Genomic DNA, 15,286 nt, shown 5'->3' on the forward strand with positions numbered 1-15,286 from the left:
GACATTCAATCCAACAGCACAATATCATATTTTATCATAATATTGTCACATCTGATTTTTTTCCAGGTTCACCTGCACTGGAGGTTTTGTGCTGGAAGGTGACGGCACAAACTGGGGCAACTGGGGCGACTGGAGCCCAACATGTATGGGAAAAGGAATCTGCGGCATCAAGACCCAGGTAGAACTGCCACAGGGAAAAGGAGACGACACCGCTCTCAATAACGTGCGCATGTTCTGCTGTGATTAAGGTGATGTGATCACAATCAAAAACTCAGATCTTACTAATAGTGACTGCAGATCTACTAAATTGGATTTTTCTTTCCGGTGTTCGAGGATGACAACAAGAACAGCAAGAAGATCAAATGTATTGAAATTATTGATCCTCATATTATGATAAACTAACATAAACCAAACTGACCAATCAAAGAAGGAGCTGGATGATTTTGCTTAATCTTGTGTATAACAATGAGCCTTTTTCCTTAATAAACTTGAAAATGTTATGGTACTATACAGTCTCTGTGTCTGCTTGATCATTCTCACATCACAACACTGTAAACCCTAACGCTTAAAATAAATGAATTGGTTTGAGTAGGACAAACTTAAATTAAATTAATTAGTTTAGTCAAATTAACTTTTATGAGTATTTAGCACTTTCTTTTTCTTTCAAGTTCACAGAACTGATATATTTTAAGTAAACTGAACTGTTTCAAAGTTTTGTGTTTTTTTTTAAATTAAAATTATTTCTTTTAATTTAGACAAACTTAATTTGAACTCAAACAGCTGGGATGTCTATTTCCCAGCATGCTTTGCCGATGACACCCGAAAGAGAGAGTAAATGCTAAATTGCTTAAAAGCTAAATGCTAAAATGCTCTGTTTTTGTGCAAGATTAATGTTACTGTAAGTAGGAGATTTCCCTAGTGGAAAAAAAAAGTACACTTTATTGTATTTGAAATATATTCCCCTTTTTAATAGTACATTGTAATTATACTAACAAAAATTGTACTCTTTAAATATATTAAAAGTATATAGCATCATGCTTTTACCTATTTTTACAATACAACTTTTAACACTGTAAAATAATTGTACTTTAGTATATTTTCTAAAAATATATTTAAAAATAAGCATACTTTTAACATATTTCTAAAATGTGCACTATAAGTACATTGGTAATAAATATATGCTTAATTACTGTTACGCTGACGGCTGAAGCAGATGCAGAAGCAGGATCCAATTGCAGCAGGTTTTATTAAACAAACTCAAAAGATAATAAACTCAGACAGACTAGGACAAGAACACAGGACTCAGGAACAGAACAACCGAACAACAGCGTAACGGTGGACACAAAACAGTCAAACAAGAACTCACAAAGACAGGGCTGAAACACAGGGCTTAAATACAGGGGTAAACGAGCTAGACAGGATAACAAGGGGGCGTGGTTAATGGGAAACACCTGGGATGACTAATAGACAGACAGGGAACCACTAAACATGACACAAAACCACATCGTGACATGCCCCCCCCCCCATGGGCAGCTCCTGACGCCCATAAAAACAACAACAAAAAGTTCAGGAGGGCGGTGAAGCGGAGGCGGTCTCGGGGGCGGGATGGAGGGCCAGGCCCGCGGAGCAGCAGAGGGCCCGGAGACCGCAGCAGGACCGGAGGCCAGGGCGGATCAGGCAGCGCAGGCGACCAGGGCGGAGCAGGCTGTGGAGGCGACCAGGGCGAAGACCCTTCAGGCGGCCAGGGAGGAGGCGGCCAGGGAGGAGGCGGCCCTTCAGGCCGCCCTTCAGGCGGCCAGGGAGGAGGCGGCCCTTCAGGCGGCCAGGGAGGAGGCGGCCCTTCAGGCGGCCAGGGAGGAGGCGGCCCTTCAGGCGGCCAGGGAGGAGGCGGCCCTTCAGGCGGCCAGGGAGGAGGCGGCCCTTCAGGCGGCCAGGGAGGAGGCGGCCCTTCAGGCGGCCAGGGAGGAGGCGGCCCTTCAGGCGGCCAGGGAGGAGGCGGCCCTTCAGGCGGCCAGGGAGGAGGCCAGGGAGGAGGCGGCCCTTCAGGCGGCCAGGGAGGAGGCGGCCATCCCTCAGGCGGCCAGTGCGGAGACGACCGTCCATCGGGCGGCCATGGCTGTGCTGGGAACTGTATCGGCGATGAGGGCCTTGAGCTGGGCAGGACCAGCGGCGAAGAGGGCCTTGAGCTGGGCAGGACCAGCGGCGACGAGGGCCTTGAGCTGGGCAGGACCAGCGGCGAAGAGGTCTCTGAGCTGGGCAGGACCAGCGGTGAAGAGGGCTTTGAGAACTCAGGCTCGAGGGAAACGACACTCACAGACTCTGGCTCAACTGGGCAGATGACTGGCTCTTGCTCGACTGGGCAGACGGCTGGCTCTGGAAGATCTGTTGAGATGTAACAGGGCCCTGGTGCGGCTGCCATTATAGGCACGGAAGTACCGGTGCATTCCTCTGCGACCCCCACAGTGAACGACGAGCCAGTTAACAGTAGAGCATAATCTAAAAAATGACAGAGCGATGTTCGAGGACCCTCATGGATTAATTGAGATCTAAAGGGTTGATTTATGCCATCACAAAAAAAGTCAATGAGAACACAATCAGGCAGATCAGAAAAATATGCCAAATCCAAAAACTCCTGAATATATTCCTCTAACAGTCTCATGCCCTGTTTTAGGGCTAGTAATTGTTTTGCAAGGTTCAAACCTGACCAGTGTTCCTCAGAAAAGCCGCTGGATCCTTGGTTGGCGGAGTATTCTGTTACGGTGGGACAGATGCAAGAGGCGTGCGGATCCATGTGCAAAGCTTTTAATCAACGAGATGCATTCAAAACAGGCCGAGACTTAATCATGAACAAACAGGCAGAGGTCAGAACCAGCAGAAACAGACGGAGTCGGGGGACAAAGCAGAGGTCTCAGAGGCAGGCAGCAGACAGGGAGATATCCAAAACAAAAAGATCACAAAACGAGCAGGCAGACACAGAAATGAACACTCAATAAAGTTCACAATAGTTAACCAATACTCCGCAATCAGTGAGCTCATGTATCAGTGATTTATAGTCCCCGATATTGACTACAGGTGTGGAAATAAATCAAAGCAATGGAGTATGGGAAATGTAGTCCAAAGTAACCTGTAACTGTGTGTGCAGTGAAAAAGTCTTAATAGTGAACAGGTGACCTCTAGTGGTGATAGAATGGAAACAGCAGGCGTAGAATGTGTCACAGATACACTTTTAAGAAATATTCTAAACACAAGCATACTTTTAGTGAAGTTTTGGTGTATTTAAAGAAAACATACTTTTGTAGCTCTTAATTAAAATAATAAATAATAAACAATAATAAATACATTTTATGAGTACTTTGTGTAAGAACATAGCAAAATGATTAAGCTTGTAGCGTGTTTAAAATATATGTACTTTATAAACACTTATGCTTACTACGATATATTTTAAATATTTATATTTATCATTTTAATATTGTGAAAAAAAAATACATTTACAATGTACCAACTTATAATGTATTAGAAACATTTGTCAACGAGTATTTAGCATTGCAATAAGTATAACTAAAATTAGTGTTGTTCACTTTTACTTATTTGTAGGCTGCTTGTAAAAGGCTTCTTAAAAGGCTGTTGTCCATTACATGATACGTTTGTACTACTGAAATTCCCACAAGGATTTCAACATCGTATTATTTGCATCATAGATACATTTTCCAAAGATGTTTAAAAAAGTTTCAAACAATAGCATAACACACGTGGCTAGTCCTGATTGGTTCCAGAGCCGTTGAATGGTTGTTATTGGTTCTTATGATAATGAGTCTCGTCTCACAGAAATAGTGTCAGTCTTTCTTCTGGTTTTCATCCTCAGAGCAACGGCCAGACCGAGCGTGCCAACCAAGACTTAGAGAGAGTGTTGCGATGTTTGGTTTCTCAGAATCCTTCCTCCTGGAGCCAGAAACTCTCATGGGTTGAGTATGTCACAGGTTGACTCAGTATTTTGTTTGTTTTTGATCAGAGACATTTGGGCCTTACTGTGTGCAGTGTCATGTGTGATGGTGTTTACTGTGTGCATTAATATACTGGCACTCTGAATTGTAGTGGTTATTTACTGTGCATGTGCATCAAATTTGTAGTGGTTTTTTGTTATTTCTTAATCTGTCCTGCTTGACTCTTTATAGACACCTATTCATGGACAAACCTGGCAACCCGCTTCCTGTTTTATTACTATGCCCGTATTTGGACTGTGCTTCCTCCCTGCTAATGTGACTTAATTAATTCATTAGAACTTGTCACCATGCTCCACCTTTCTGCCCATATTTGGACGACACTTCCTGTGATTTGAGTAACTTTATTATTGCCTCTGCATTGCTGCTGATAATGGCAATTAGTGACTAATTCTCTAACAGCTGGCCATGGCTAGTTTGAAGGAGATAAAAACTGGCTCTTTGGAACAGAGAGGGGTCTTAACACCACAGGGAAGTGTGGTTAGTCCAACTTTATTCTCCATTATGATTAATGATATTTATTTAAATCTTCCAGGGGATATAGGGAGGTCTTTATTCGCAGATGATGGTGCTATATGGAAGAAAGGTAGAAATGTTGAGTATATTTTAAAGAAGATGCAGGAAGGAATTGATCAAGTTGAAAATTGGGGATTAAAATGGGGATTTAAGTTTTCAGTGGAAAAATCAAAAGTAATGGTTTTTACAAATAAAAAGAAGAATAAGGAAATTAAGCTGAAAATCTATGGAATTATATTAGAGAAAGTAGAATGTTTTCGTTTCTTGGGATTATACTTTGACACAAAACTAACATGGAGAGAACATATAAAGTATACAGTTAATAAATGTAAGAAAGTGCTAAATGTGATGAGATGTCTTGCAGGGTTGGAGTGGGGTGCAAGTGTTTCAGCTTTAAAATATATATACATTGCTTTAATAAGATCTAAATTAGACTATGGGAGTGTTGCGTATGGGTCAGCAGCAAAGACAACGTTAGCTGAATTGGATATTGTGCAAGCGTGTGCCTTAAGAATATGTTTAGGGGCAATTAAAACTTCTCCAGTATGTGCACTTCAGGTGGAGGGAGGTGAAATGCCATTGTGGCTTCGACGGAAACAACTGACTGCAAACTATTGGATAAATCTTCGAGGGCATGAGGATAGTCATCCAACAAAAAAGGTATTACAGAAGTGTTGGGAAAAGGAGAGAAGAAAGAAAGAAAGTTTTGGCTGGACAGCTGATTTAATTGCAAAAGAAATGGAAGTGTATAATAAAAGATTTGCTAATACTGTGTTATGGCCTGTTAAGCCAATTTGGACATTGGAAATTCCGAAGGTTGATCTAGAGCTTTTAGTAATTAAAGGTTGTAACAGAAATATAGATATAATCAATGAATATTTTAAATATAAGAACAAGTATAAAGACAATACTGAGATTTATACAGATGGGTCAAAGGACCTACAAACAGATGCGACAGGGTCTGCGGTATACATCCCTAAATATGAGATAGGAATTAGCAAAAGAACATCTGACAGCATAAATGTTTATGCAGTTGAATTATGTGCTATACTTGTTGCATTAGAATGGATTGAACAATGCAGGGATATTAACATTCTAGTATGCAGTGACTCAGTATCAGCTCTTATGAGTATGAAGTGTGGAAAAGCTAGTAGTCATCAAGAAATATTATATGAAATCTTGTTTTTAAATTCAAGGGTATGTAGAAAAGGGAAAAATATAACATATATGTGGATACCAGCACATGTGGGCATACAGGGAAATGAGAAAGTTGATAAATTGGCAAAAAAGGCAACAAAAAAAGAGCATGTTGACATTGAAATTAAATTGTCAAAATCAGAAGGGAAGAGTCTAGTGTGGAAAAAGATAATGGAAATATGGCAACATCAATGGGATCATGAAAGTAAAGGAAGACAACTATACATGATTCAAAATAAAGTAGGCAGTATAAGAGAGATGTCAAATAGAAGGACAGAACAAGTGGTAATAACAAGACTTAGGATTGGGCATTGTAAGTTAAATGGAACTCTTCATATGTTAGGAAAACATCCCACAGGCCAATGCGATGAATGTCAAGAGGAGGAAACAGTTAGTCACATTTTTATGTCATGCAGGAAATTTATAAAAGAAAGACAAGAGTTGAAATATAGCTTACAAGAAATTGGTATAGGACAGTACAATGTAAAAAGTATATTAGGATGTGGAAAGAGTGAGCAAGGAAAGAAATATTTGTTTTATTTTTTAAAGAGGACTGGACTGGAAAGAAGAATATAATCATTAAGTGACATGATAATAGACAGCAGATGGCAGTAATGTAACATATTGGATACCAACTGCCTTAAAAACCCAAAGAAGAAGAAGAAGAAGAAGAGAGGGGTCTTGCCTGGTGGCTGCTGATCTGCTGCCATTTTCCATGCACTTCCCTGCTCTGCACATGAAGCCCAAGTTCCCAGGCATCTCTGTTTGACCACCGGTATATTTTCACCGGTATATTGCAGCTGGATTTTTTCAACGCTCTCTAATGTTGCCTAAAGGGCCGTAATTATATTTTATTACCACACATTGTGAATGTGTGTCCATTTCCTGTGGTGTTGGTGTTCATTGTGGTCGTTTGCTTTTAGCTTCAGCAATACCTATCTTATGGTTCCAGTGGCTGGCATTGTCCTGAAGACTGTGGCTGTCCTCGAACCTCCCTCAATGCTCTCTAATCCTCGAACCTCCCTCAACGCTCTCTAATGCTGCCTGAAGGGCCGTAATTATATTTTATTGTACTGTAATAAACCTCTAGGTTGGGGTTTCTTTTAAGAGGTTTAATTAGATTTCAATGGAGGACAGAGGGTACACCACACCACAGGCTTTAATGGAAAACATTACTTTATTGACAATGTTCAATTTAGAAAAGTAGTCATTATGTGAAACAGCATTTAGTTCATCAAACATCAACTCAGTACGCTCACTAGGACAAACGGCGATACACAAGTGAAACTCCAAACACGTCACTCCACTGCACTCTAGTGGTTAACCTCAGACCAGCACAGCACAATATAAATCGTGATCACACAGCAATCAGGTTTTTAAGTGGAAAATCAGCATGTCCCTAGTCCAGCATACACGAAGTATAATGGCCGTAAACCTCAAAATCTTAAAATACAACATACACACTCACTCATACATGCTCACAATGATAATTAAAATATAGAACACTTCCCCGTTTCCATGACACAAGACCCCGACCCGGGGTCTAGGGAAAGGAATCAGCCGTGCCAGGCAGTCCACAACAGCACGCGCTCTCCTCAGCGTTGTTCCCGTCTCCACAGTCACGGCAATTAATCACTGGTTCTGGCCTGAATTAATCCTCTTTGGCCGTCACAGCTCTCTTTAGAACTTATAAAGTGTCTTTGGGCTTTACGAGGTCTCTTTGGACAGCACGGCTCTTAACCGTTCCTGGAACATGTGGCCAGCGCTCCTACACCCCAGCCCCACTATTATCTAACTACACAGGTCGGTCTAGCTAGCTATCTTCGTTGCCGGACAAACCCTAACGGTCTCGAGCAACACAAAACGTCCCCATTTCTTTCCCGAGCGCGACGAGCCAGTCCCGTGCTGCCTCCCCCTCCGCTTCTCTCACTCTCCTTAAATCTCCTCACTCCAGGTGAGATCAATTATCTCTTCCTTCAGGCCATCAATGAAATGTGCTGCAGAAAGTTTCAGATGGGCCGAACCAAACCAGGAAGACAAATCCCCAGCGTTCATCACAGTACTACAGTGTAAGTGTGACCTGCTATCTGTGATGTTGTTGGTCATTCTTGGTGCTCTCTTCTAGCCTCTGGATTATCCATCTTGGGCTCCTGGGCCCAGTGTTGCTGTGAAGACTGCCTTGGTTACACCGGATTCTCCCTCAGCATTTGCTCTTGCTGCCAAGAGTACCGTAACTTTCTCCTGTGGGTCGGACGTCTACCGTGACCTTCTGGACGTGTTTGCTTGACTTTTTGGAGGGAGGACAGCTGGAGCGAATTGCTGTGAAGCCACTGAACTTTCACTGAACCTCTTTCCAAACGGCTTCAGAGACATCATTTTAGTGAACTCTTTCCCCTACGTAACACACTTTCTAGCTTCAGAGACATCATTTTAGTGAACTCTTTCCCCTACGTAACACTATTTCTAGCTTCAGAGACATCATTTTAGTGAACTCTTTCCCCTACGTAACACTATTTCTAGTTAGTGCTTGCTGTCCCAATAAAGACTATTTGTTGTATCCACACATTGACTGTATGTTCTGTTTCTGTGGCTGGGACCTGATTTATTTCATTTAACGTTGGTCACTAGGTGACAAGTACGCACATAACTCATTACCAGTGTCATCCATGGGCCTATTTCCTTTTGAGTGTAGTGTAGGGTACTAGCCACCTATTTTTCGCATTCATCCAGAGGTGCCGCCACACTTGAAGTAGAGCCTGCGAGACTCACGAAGGCTCAGGCCAATCGCCACCGGTCAAAGCCTCCCGTTTACGTCGTGGATCAAAAAGTGTGGCTTTCTTCCAAGAATATTCCTCTCCACTCCGTTTGTAACAAATTAGCTCCCAAATTCTATAAACTGCTTACTTGCATTTGGATCTACGACTCTCATTCTGACAGCCTCGGCAAACGTGAGATCCGAGCCAAATAAAGAATCTTTATTGACTTTCTTCCCTCGAGAAGAAAGCCAACAGGAGCAGAGCTAAAACTCTCGATAGTGCATATGTTACATGTCGGGAATTTATGAATGAACACTGTCATCCCCATTTTACTAGATCTGACCATGCATGCTCTACTCCCAAATGAAACAACACATAAATCGCGTGTAAACTCGTAATGTCTAAGCGAGAGCGGAGAGGAACACACGATCCAAAATGCTGTTTGCTCACCATTCTATTCCTGTCTAGATATATAATATGCTTGTGGACAAACAACAATAAATAGACAGAGACAGATTTCACAGAGAGCGCTTGCTGAAGACACAAAAGTTGACAATGTTTGGTCTGGGTGCGCTTTATAGCTTCCTGCCATGACGTCAACCGCCTATAGACCATTGGACTGATTTTACAAGTGCTTCATGATGCAATTATGGCACGCGCCCCGTGCCAAAATTAAATATCCAAACGACTGACCGATCGAACGTCTATTCGATGTCTATTCGAACGTCTTGTAAGCTACTTCTGAACGGGTGACCCACGTGACGACCTGACGTGACGTCAGCGTCTTGAAATTAGCGTTTTTTTAACCATGCAAGTATCCAAGCTGATGTGTAAAGACTATACATGGACATTAAAGGCAATACATAGAGATAATGTACACCTAAAACAACACTAAAATATTAACTGCATCCCGCTGTAGCCTACTGTAGCCTAGCCTACTTGAATAAGCCTTTTACAGTTTTTCTGAATTGCTAAAACACTAAACTCCATTCTCTTAACCAAATTATCAATAGCCTAAACCAATTTGTCGAATAAATCACTATTTCTGCAAAACTTTAAACAAGTTCAGGCAATTAGACACGGTTTGCAAATCTCCTGCACTCCTTTTTCAAAACTCTAAAGTCTAAACACATTCTCACTTATTAAAACATACATTTGTGTCGCAAAACACTAAACACAAGAGGCAAAACTTCACACACAACGATTCAAAATTGTTCACACTGATTTCTAATGATGTGATCAAACCAACTGTATAATATGAGCCAGTTCAGAGTGTAGGCCTACAGGTGACACAAGTGCACTGATGATATGAACAATATATGGAAATAATCTGAGAGGGAGAGGAGGAAGAGCAAGGTGTGAACCGTGTTGTCAAGGCTGGATGTGTCAGATAGACTAAGGTTTTTCTCTTTGTCTGGCTGGAAAACATTGTCTGTGATGTGGACAAAGTCCTCAGGCCAGAGCCAGCAAGAAGACATGATGTTGAAGCAGAATAATCTCTCATTGTCCTTGATTTTGCAGTTGCACAACTTACAGTATTGCTTTTCATTTAGAGTTTTATTCGACCTTTTAGGCTTTTGCAGTTGAACTGCAGTATTTTTACAGTATGCAAGTAATAATAATAATAACCTTTATTTTCTATAGTGCCTTCAACTGTACATCTCAAAGCGCTTTACAGAAACAAATAAAACAACAAATATACACCATATAAAATAATCCACAATATAAAATTAAAATTAAAGCAACAAAATACACCATATAAAATAATGCACAATGAAAGATTTATGCAAATATTCAATTAAAAGCTACCCTAAAAAAAAGAGTTTTAAGGTAAGATTTTAAAATGCTAAGAGATTTGTGACAAGTGCTGAATATACAGACATTCAATAGGCCTACTATTCAATATTCAGTAAAATATTATATATTCGCAGTGCATACAGAATACAATATGTTCACCTTATCAGTTGCAATTACTGGACTTTTTAATGTAATTCTAATATCATAGTAGGCCTATCCAAAATTACTTTAATGATGAGTAATTGACATTTCTGCACTCTTTGAACAGACAGCGACTTCAGCGCACAGCTACTTGTTGCACGTTAATGTTTTTTTTTTCTTCCCTTTTTTGGAAATGCACAGATAATTTTTTTTTTCTTAACCGCTCTTTTCCTTTTGATTTGTCTGCTATTTAGTGTCATTTGTTTGTTGTGTCATTCATTTAGTGCCTCTGGATTTGTTGATGTTTCCTGGACTGATTCCGGTTACCGACCTTTAGCGCCCGGCTTTCGGCCCTCCTAAAAAGTTTAGGGTAAAAGGATAAACATTATTACACTTTAATTTAATGTATTGTTCCTGTAGAGAATGTTAGTCATTCTCAGGGAAAGCATGAACAGATAAGTGTAGTGCAAAAGAATGTGAAACTACAAGGTTCTGTTTAGAAAGTCTTTATTGCTGATATTTGACAACCATTTGACTGACAGCAGAAGTTCAGGAGTCTTCAGAAGAATCACTAACCTACAAGAAAGAATAAAATAATTTAAAATAAAATAAACTCCAATAATAGGCGGGACGAAAATGTCCCGATCATCCGGTTAAGCTTTATTTTGTCATAATGACCAGCCAACTTTGCAGTATTCTTTACAAAACTGTTGTATGACATGGTTCTGTCAGGGTCCCTTGTCGGTCTTGTCTTGTTTGATGTTTCTTTGTTTGTCTTGTGTCTGACCAGACACATGGCTCTGTCTTAGTTTGTGTTGGCGTGTGTGTGTTATCTCTCAGCTTGTCAGTCAGTGCTAGAGTTAGTGGTTCTGTCAGTTCTAGCTTTGTATTTATTTACTTTCTTTTTTTTCAGTCTTTTTTTTGTTCCTGATTTTTAGTGAAGTCCTAGTCTTTATTTTGCTCTAGTTCTCCCAAGCTTTATTTTTGGTTCATCTCTTGTTTTTCCTTTTGTTAACTGATCTTTTATTTATTTTCTGTTTAGCTTGTCCTCAAGGTGGCAGTCTTGTTTTATTTCTTTGTTTACTAGTTCCAGTTATTCATTCATAGAAATTATTTTATTTTTCCTTTGCTATAGCTCCAGTTATATTTAGTTTCTTATTGTTTTCTGGTGTTCTAGTTTTCGCCAGTTTTTATTTTTGCTCTTGTTTTTGTTGTTTTGTGTGTGTGTTCTCTTGTGCTGGTTCCTGTCTGCTCCCCGAGGTTCCCTGCCTGCTGGTTCCTTCTGTCTGGCAGTTAGACTGGTTTGAGGTCTGTGTGCAACAAGTGTCAGATCTCTGCTTCATGCTTCCTTGCCCTGTCTTTAACCATCTGTCCAGCCTGGCCATGTCCTCAGCAGTTCTTCGACCTGTTGTCCTCTGGAGTTGGTTCCAGTAGTCCCCACATCTGTCCTGTCGCTGTTTCCGGTTGACCCTTCTGTTTGGACTGTTCCTGCCTCACCCTGTCTTGTACTGTCTTCTGTTAATAAATATCATTCCCCTGCTCATTCTGCGTCTGGGTCTCCCCTATCTGAATCCTGACGGGTTCATGTTAGTTTATCATAGTATGATGATCAATAATTACCATCTATTTGATCTTCTTGCTGTTCTTGTTGTCATCCTCTTACACCTGAAAGAATAAACAGATTTAGTTGATCTGCAGTGTGTGTCAGTCTAAGTTTTTGATTGTGATCACGTCACCTTAATCACAGCAGAACATGCGCACGTCATTGAGAGCGGTGTCGTCTCCGCTTCCCTGTGGCTCTTCTACCAGTGTCTTGATGCCGCAGATTCCTGTTCCTTTACATTTTGGACTCCAGTTTCCCCAATCGCCCCAGTCTGTGCCGTCACCCTCCAGCAAAAAACCATCACTGCAGGTGAACCTGGAGAAAATCGAATGTGACAAGATTATGATCAAATTTGTTATTAATGTGTGCTGTTGGATTGAATGTCAGTCACATGATCACCTGCAGCTGACGGCCTAATATGAACAGCAGCACGACTGCGAGTGTGATATTAATTGAACTGCTTGATGAGGAAAAACGGAGTCCTTTAATAGCAAAACAAAACCCAGGATGACTTATAGCAGCACACACTCGCCTGATGTTGTTTGCGGCCGTATCATCAAATGCAAATCCTTGGGGAGATTCAACTCTCAGCTGGAAAGCTGTCAAGAATCCAGAATGACACCATTTGATATCTGTCCACTCACCCCAGCTGAAGAAGACACAAAAAGGTTTCCTGATCAAATCAATAATTATTTTTTTTAAGAAAATCCTCAATTCACATATCTATCTGAAACACTTAATGTCAGAATTTATAATAATCTGAGTCCATTACTGTCCTACGTCGGACTCAATTGAGGTGTAGTCATGTGAGCCTGATGATCCTTTGGACCGATCGACACAGTGAAGACGAATACCATTGAGCGCTGTATCATCACCAGCACCAACTGGTCTTTCCACCTTAAAACAACAACATTGAGACAATCTTCCATTTAAAAAAGAGAGTTAACTCTAACCCAGCCCATAGTAACATTTATCTTCATGCTCTTTAGTATTACACAGACACTTTAAAAATCTTAAGCAGGTGCAGTTCCCTGGAGAAACCTGGAATTAAATGACAAACACCAATTTTCTCTCTGGGCTTTGAACCTTTGAAGCGCTAAGCCAGCCCCATATAACTGATGTCAAGGCCAAACTTACCCTCAGACTAAACCCTGCGGCGTAACTTCCACTTGGACACATGCTCTTAAACCCCCACGATCCCCACGTCATTCCGTTCGACACCGTCAGCTCAGATCCATAATCTTGGTGGACGGTCCGCTCAGAAGGTTTTCCTGTGGACTGAACGCTCACATGCCCAATAATGGCTAGCAGTGAAAATATGGAAAGTAAGTAATGCATTTGTACAGCACTGGCCTGCTTGATAAAAAATACTGATTGTTAGATTAATTTTCAGGTAGACTATCTGCAGCCTCAGCTATCAGTGATCCGGTGGAAACAGACGCCTCAACCCTTGTGATGTGAGAATGATCAAGTAGACACAGAGACTGTGTAGTACCATAACATTCTCAAGTTTATTAAGGAAAAAGGCTCATATTTATACACAAGATTAAGCAAAATCATCCACGATGTCCATTCCATCCAATCATAGTACTCAAAGATCAACCCCACCATATTTGGCATATTAAGAAATATAATACCAAGGAAGAGAGGTCAGATGTTTAAATGTATGTGCGTGTCTTGCGTTCACGTTTGGGTGCGAGTGTATAAGTGTGTTCAACTCTAGTTTTGTTTAGGTGTGTCCATGATGTGCAGATAACAACGAAAAGAAGTTACACAAGGGCAATCTTACACAAGAATAGTCAAATGTGGAGCCTAAGAAATAAGAAAATAATAACAATGGCCACTTTAAATGATTTCAGTTTAGTTTCTAAACTAAAATTGAGCCCGGGGTCAGTAAAACTGCTCTCAGGATTAGTTTTTGAGCTGATCAGAGCTTCTTCAGACTGGTTAATCAATTTTGTGATGTCCTGGTTCTACCCAATGAGCAGCTAGGAGCACAGAGCGCACGCCAATGACCTGTACGTTACGTGAATACACAAAAATACAAACATTGATCCAATTAAAATATACGTTTAACTGGCAGTGTTCTTGAAAACATTTTTTCTTGGTAAAATATCTATAAAATATTTTGTGACCCCGTCATCTTGCAAGAGATGAGGAGAACTCAAGAGTGCAACCAACAGTGTGTTTCTTTGCAAATATAACAAAGTGTATTAGACAACATTTAAAAGTAGTAATCCCCTCCTTGAACTGCAACCTTATCATGGTTGAGGAGTCTGAGTACCCGAATGATCCTAGGAGATATGTTATCCGGGGCTATATGCCATATGGTAGGGTCTCCCAAGGCAAACAGGTCCTAGGTGATGGATCAGATTAAGAGCAGTTCATAAGCCCACTATATAGCAAATAAAAACAAGGACCGAGATGTCGCCCCCGGCATGGGGCCCCACCCCGGAGCCAGGCCCGGCCGGGCTCAGCCCGAAGAAGTGACTTGGGGCCGCCTTCCCGTGGGCTCACCACCTGCAGGAGGGACCGTAAGGGGCCGGAGCAGTGGATCGGGCGACAGCCAAAGGCGGGGGCCCCGACGACCCGATCTCTGGACACGGAAACTGGTGATCATATCCAATGGCAATTGCTTTGCAAATAAATCAAACAAAATTTCACCCCAAAGCAAAAGTAATCACCAAATCAAACCACTAGAAACTGTCAGATGCTGGCATGCTGGTGGACCGGCATATGTTGTCTTTTGGATGCTAGTATGATCCCAGCAAGAACACAACAAAACTTGCTTCTGTGTTACATATCACATTTATGTTTACTGGTACACAGTAAAATCCTCAGTGTTAAACACTGCTCAGTTTTCATATAGTCCCAATCTGAGTAAAAGTGAAATTAAGTATTATTCACTCTACTGTGATGACTGAGCATTAGTGATGACACCAGCGGTTAACAAGCAGATTCACTGAAGATAAGAGGAACAGCAAGAACAGAAAAAAGAGAAGAGATGAGCAGAAACACAACAACTACAACTGACTTACAGCAACACAGCCTTAGAAGAAATCAACTGCAAATAAAATCAATATCTCACCAGAGGATGATTAAAAAACTCCTAAAAAAAACTATAACCATATTTAATTATTACAAAACAGTTTGCTTTATTTCTTTCATATGTTATATGCATGCTGGGTTTTATAAACGCAGAGGTCCCAAATTTAAGGTAGTTAGGAGGGTTCGGGGGCATCGTCCCAAGAATATTTAGATTTTTGGATCTACACGTG

The 15,286-nt window shown here is 41.1% G+C and overlaps 3 protein-coding genes across 8 annotated transcripts in view; 1 reads left to right on the plus strand and 2 right to left on the minus strand.

The window, feature by feature from the left end:
* Positions 1-15,286, minus strand: part of LOC311097548 (vitelline membrane outer layer protein 1-like) — a 77,192-nt gene that overhangs the window by 20,302 nt on the left and 41,604 nt on the right. The window lies entirely within an intron of this gene.
* LOC311097563 (vitelline membrane outer layer protein 1 homolog) overlaps positions 1-15,286 on the plus strand; it is a 55,354-nt gene that overhangs the window by 14,592 nt on the left and 25,476 nt on the right. The window contains exon 5 of one of the 3 annotated variants that reach the window (XM_084137361.1): positions 67-248. The exons of the other annotated variants lie outside the window; for them this stretch is intronic. Within the exon in view, the coding sequence (XP_083993487.1) occupies positions 67-247 (181 nt within the window). The 3' untranslated portion in view covers position 248. The remainder of the gene's footprint in view (positions 1-66; positions 249-15,286) is intronic. 3 annotated transcript variants of the gene reach the window in all.
* Positions 10,084-13,520, minus strand: LOC311097562 (vitelline membrane outer layer protein 1-like). 3 transcript variants are annotated; one of them, XM_084137357.1, is made up of 6 exons: positions 13,146-13,520; positions 12,781-12,905; positions 12,541-12,657; positions 12,142-12,323; positions 12,026-12,070; positions 10,084-10,761 (listed from the first exon to the last, which is right to left on the minus strand). In XM_084137357.1, the coding sequence occupies exons 1-4, from the start codon at positions 13,344-13,346 to the stop codon at positions 12,143-12,145; spliced, it is 624 nt and encodes a 207-aa protein (XP_083993483.1). In that variant the 5' UTR covers positions 13,347-13,520; the 3' UTR covers positions 10,084-10,761; positions 12,026-12,070; position 12,142. The 3 variants fall into 3 exon arrangements, with proteins under 3 accessions (XP_083993483.1, XP_083993482.1, XP_083993481.1); XM_084137356.1 differs by lacking the exon at positions 10,084-10,761 and adding an exon at positions 10,896-10,981; XM_084137355.1 differs by lacking the exon at positions 10,084-10,761 and having other exon boundaries at positions 10,896-12,070.

The sequence above is a fragment of the Abramis brama genome (assembly GCF_963993115.1).
Source record: "Abramis brama genome assembly, chromosome: 15".
Taxonomy (NCBI): Eukaryota; Metazoa; Chordata; class Actinopteri; order Cypriniformes; family Leuciscidae; genus Abramis; species Abramis brama.

What these genes read in the sequence shown, in the direction of transcription:
- LOC311097562 (XM_084137357.1), bottom strand. Translation starts at nt 13,346, where the DNA reads ATGCATTACTTACTTTCCATATTTTCACTGCTAGCCATTATTGGGCAT. An exon ending in CCGCAGGGTTTAGTCTGAGG is followed by an intron (nt 12,906 to 13,145) that starts GTAAGTTTGGCC and finishes TGTTGTTTTAAG; the next exon opens with GTGGAAAGACCAGTTGGTGC. An exon ending in ACGGCCGCAAACAACATCAG is followed by an intron (nt 12,324 to 12,540) that starts GCGAGTGTGTGC and finishes GATTTTCTCCAG; the next exon opens with GTTCACCTGCAGTGATGGTT.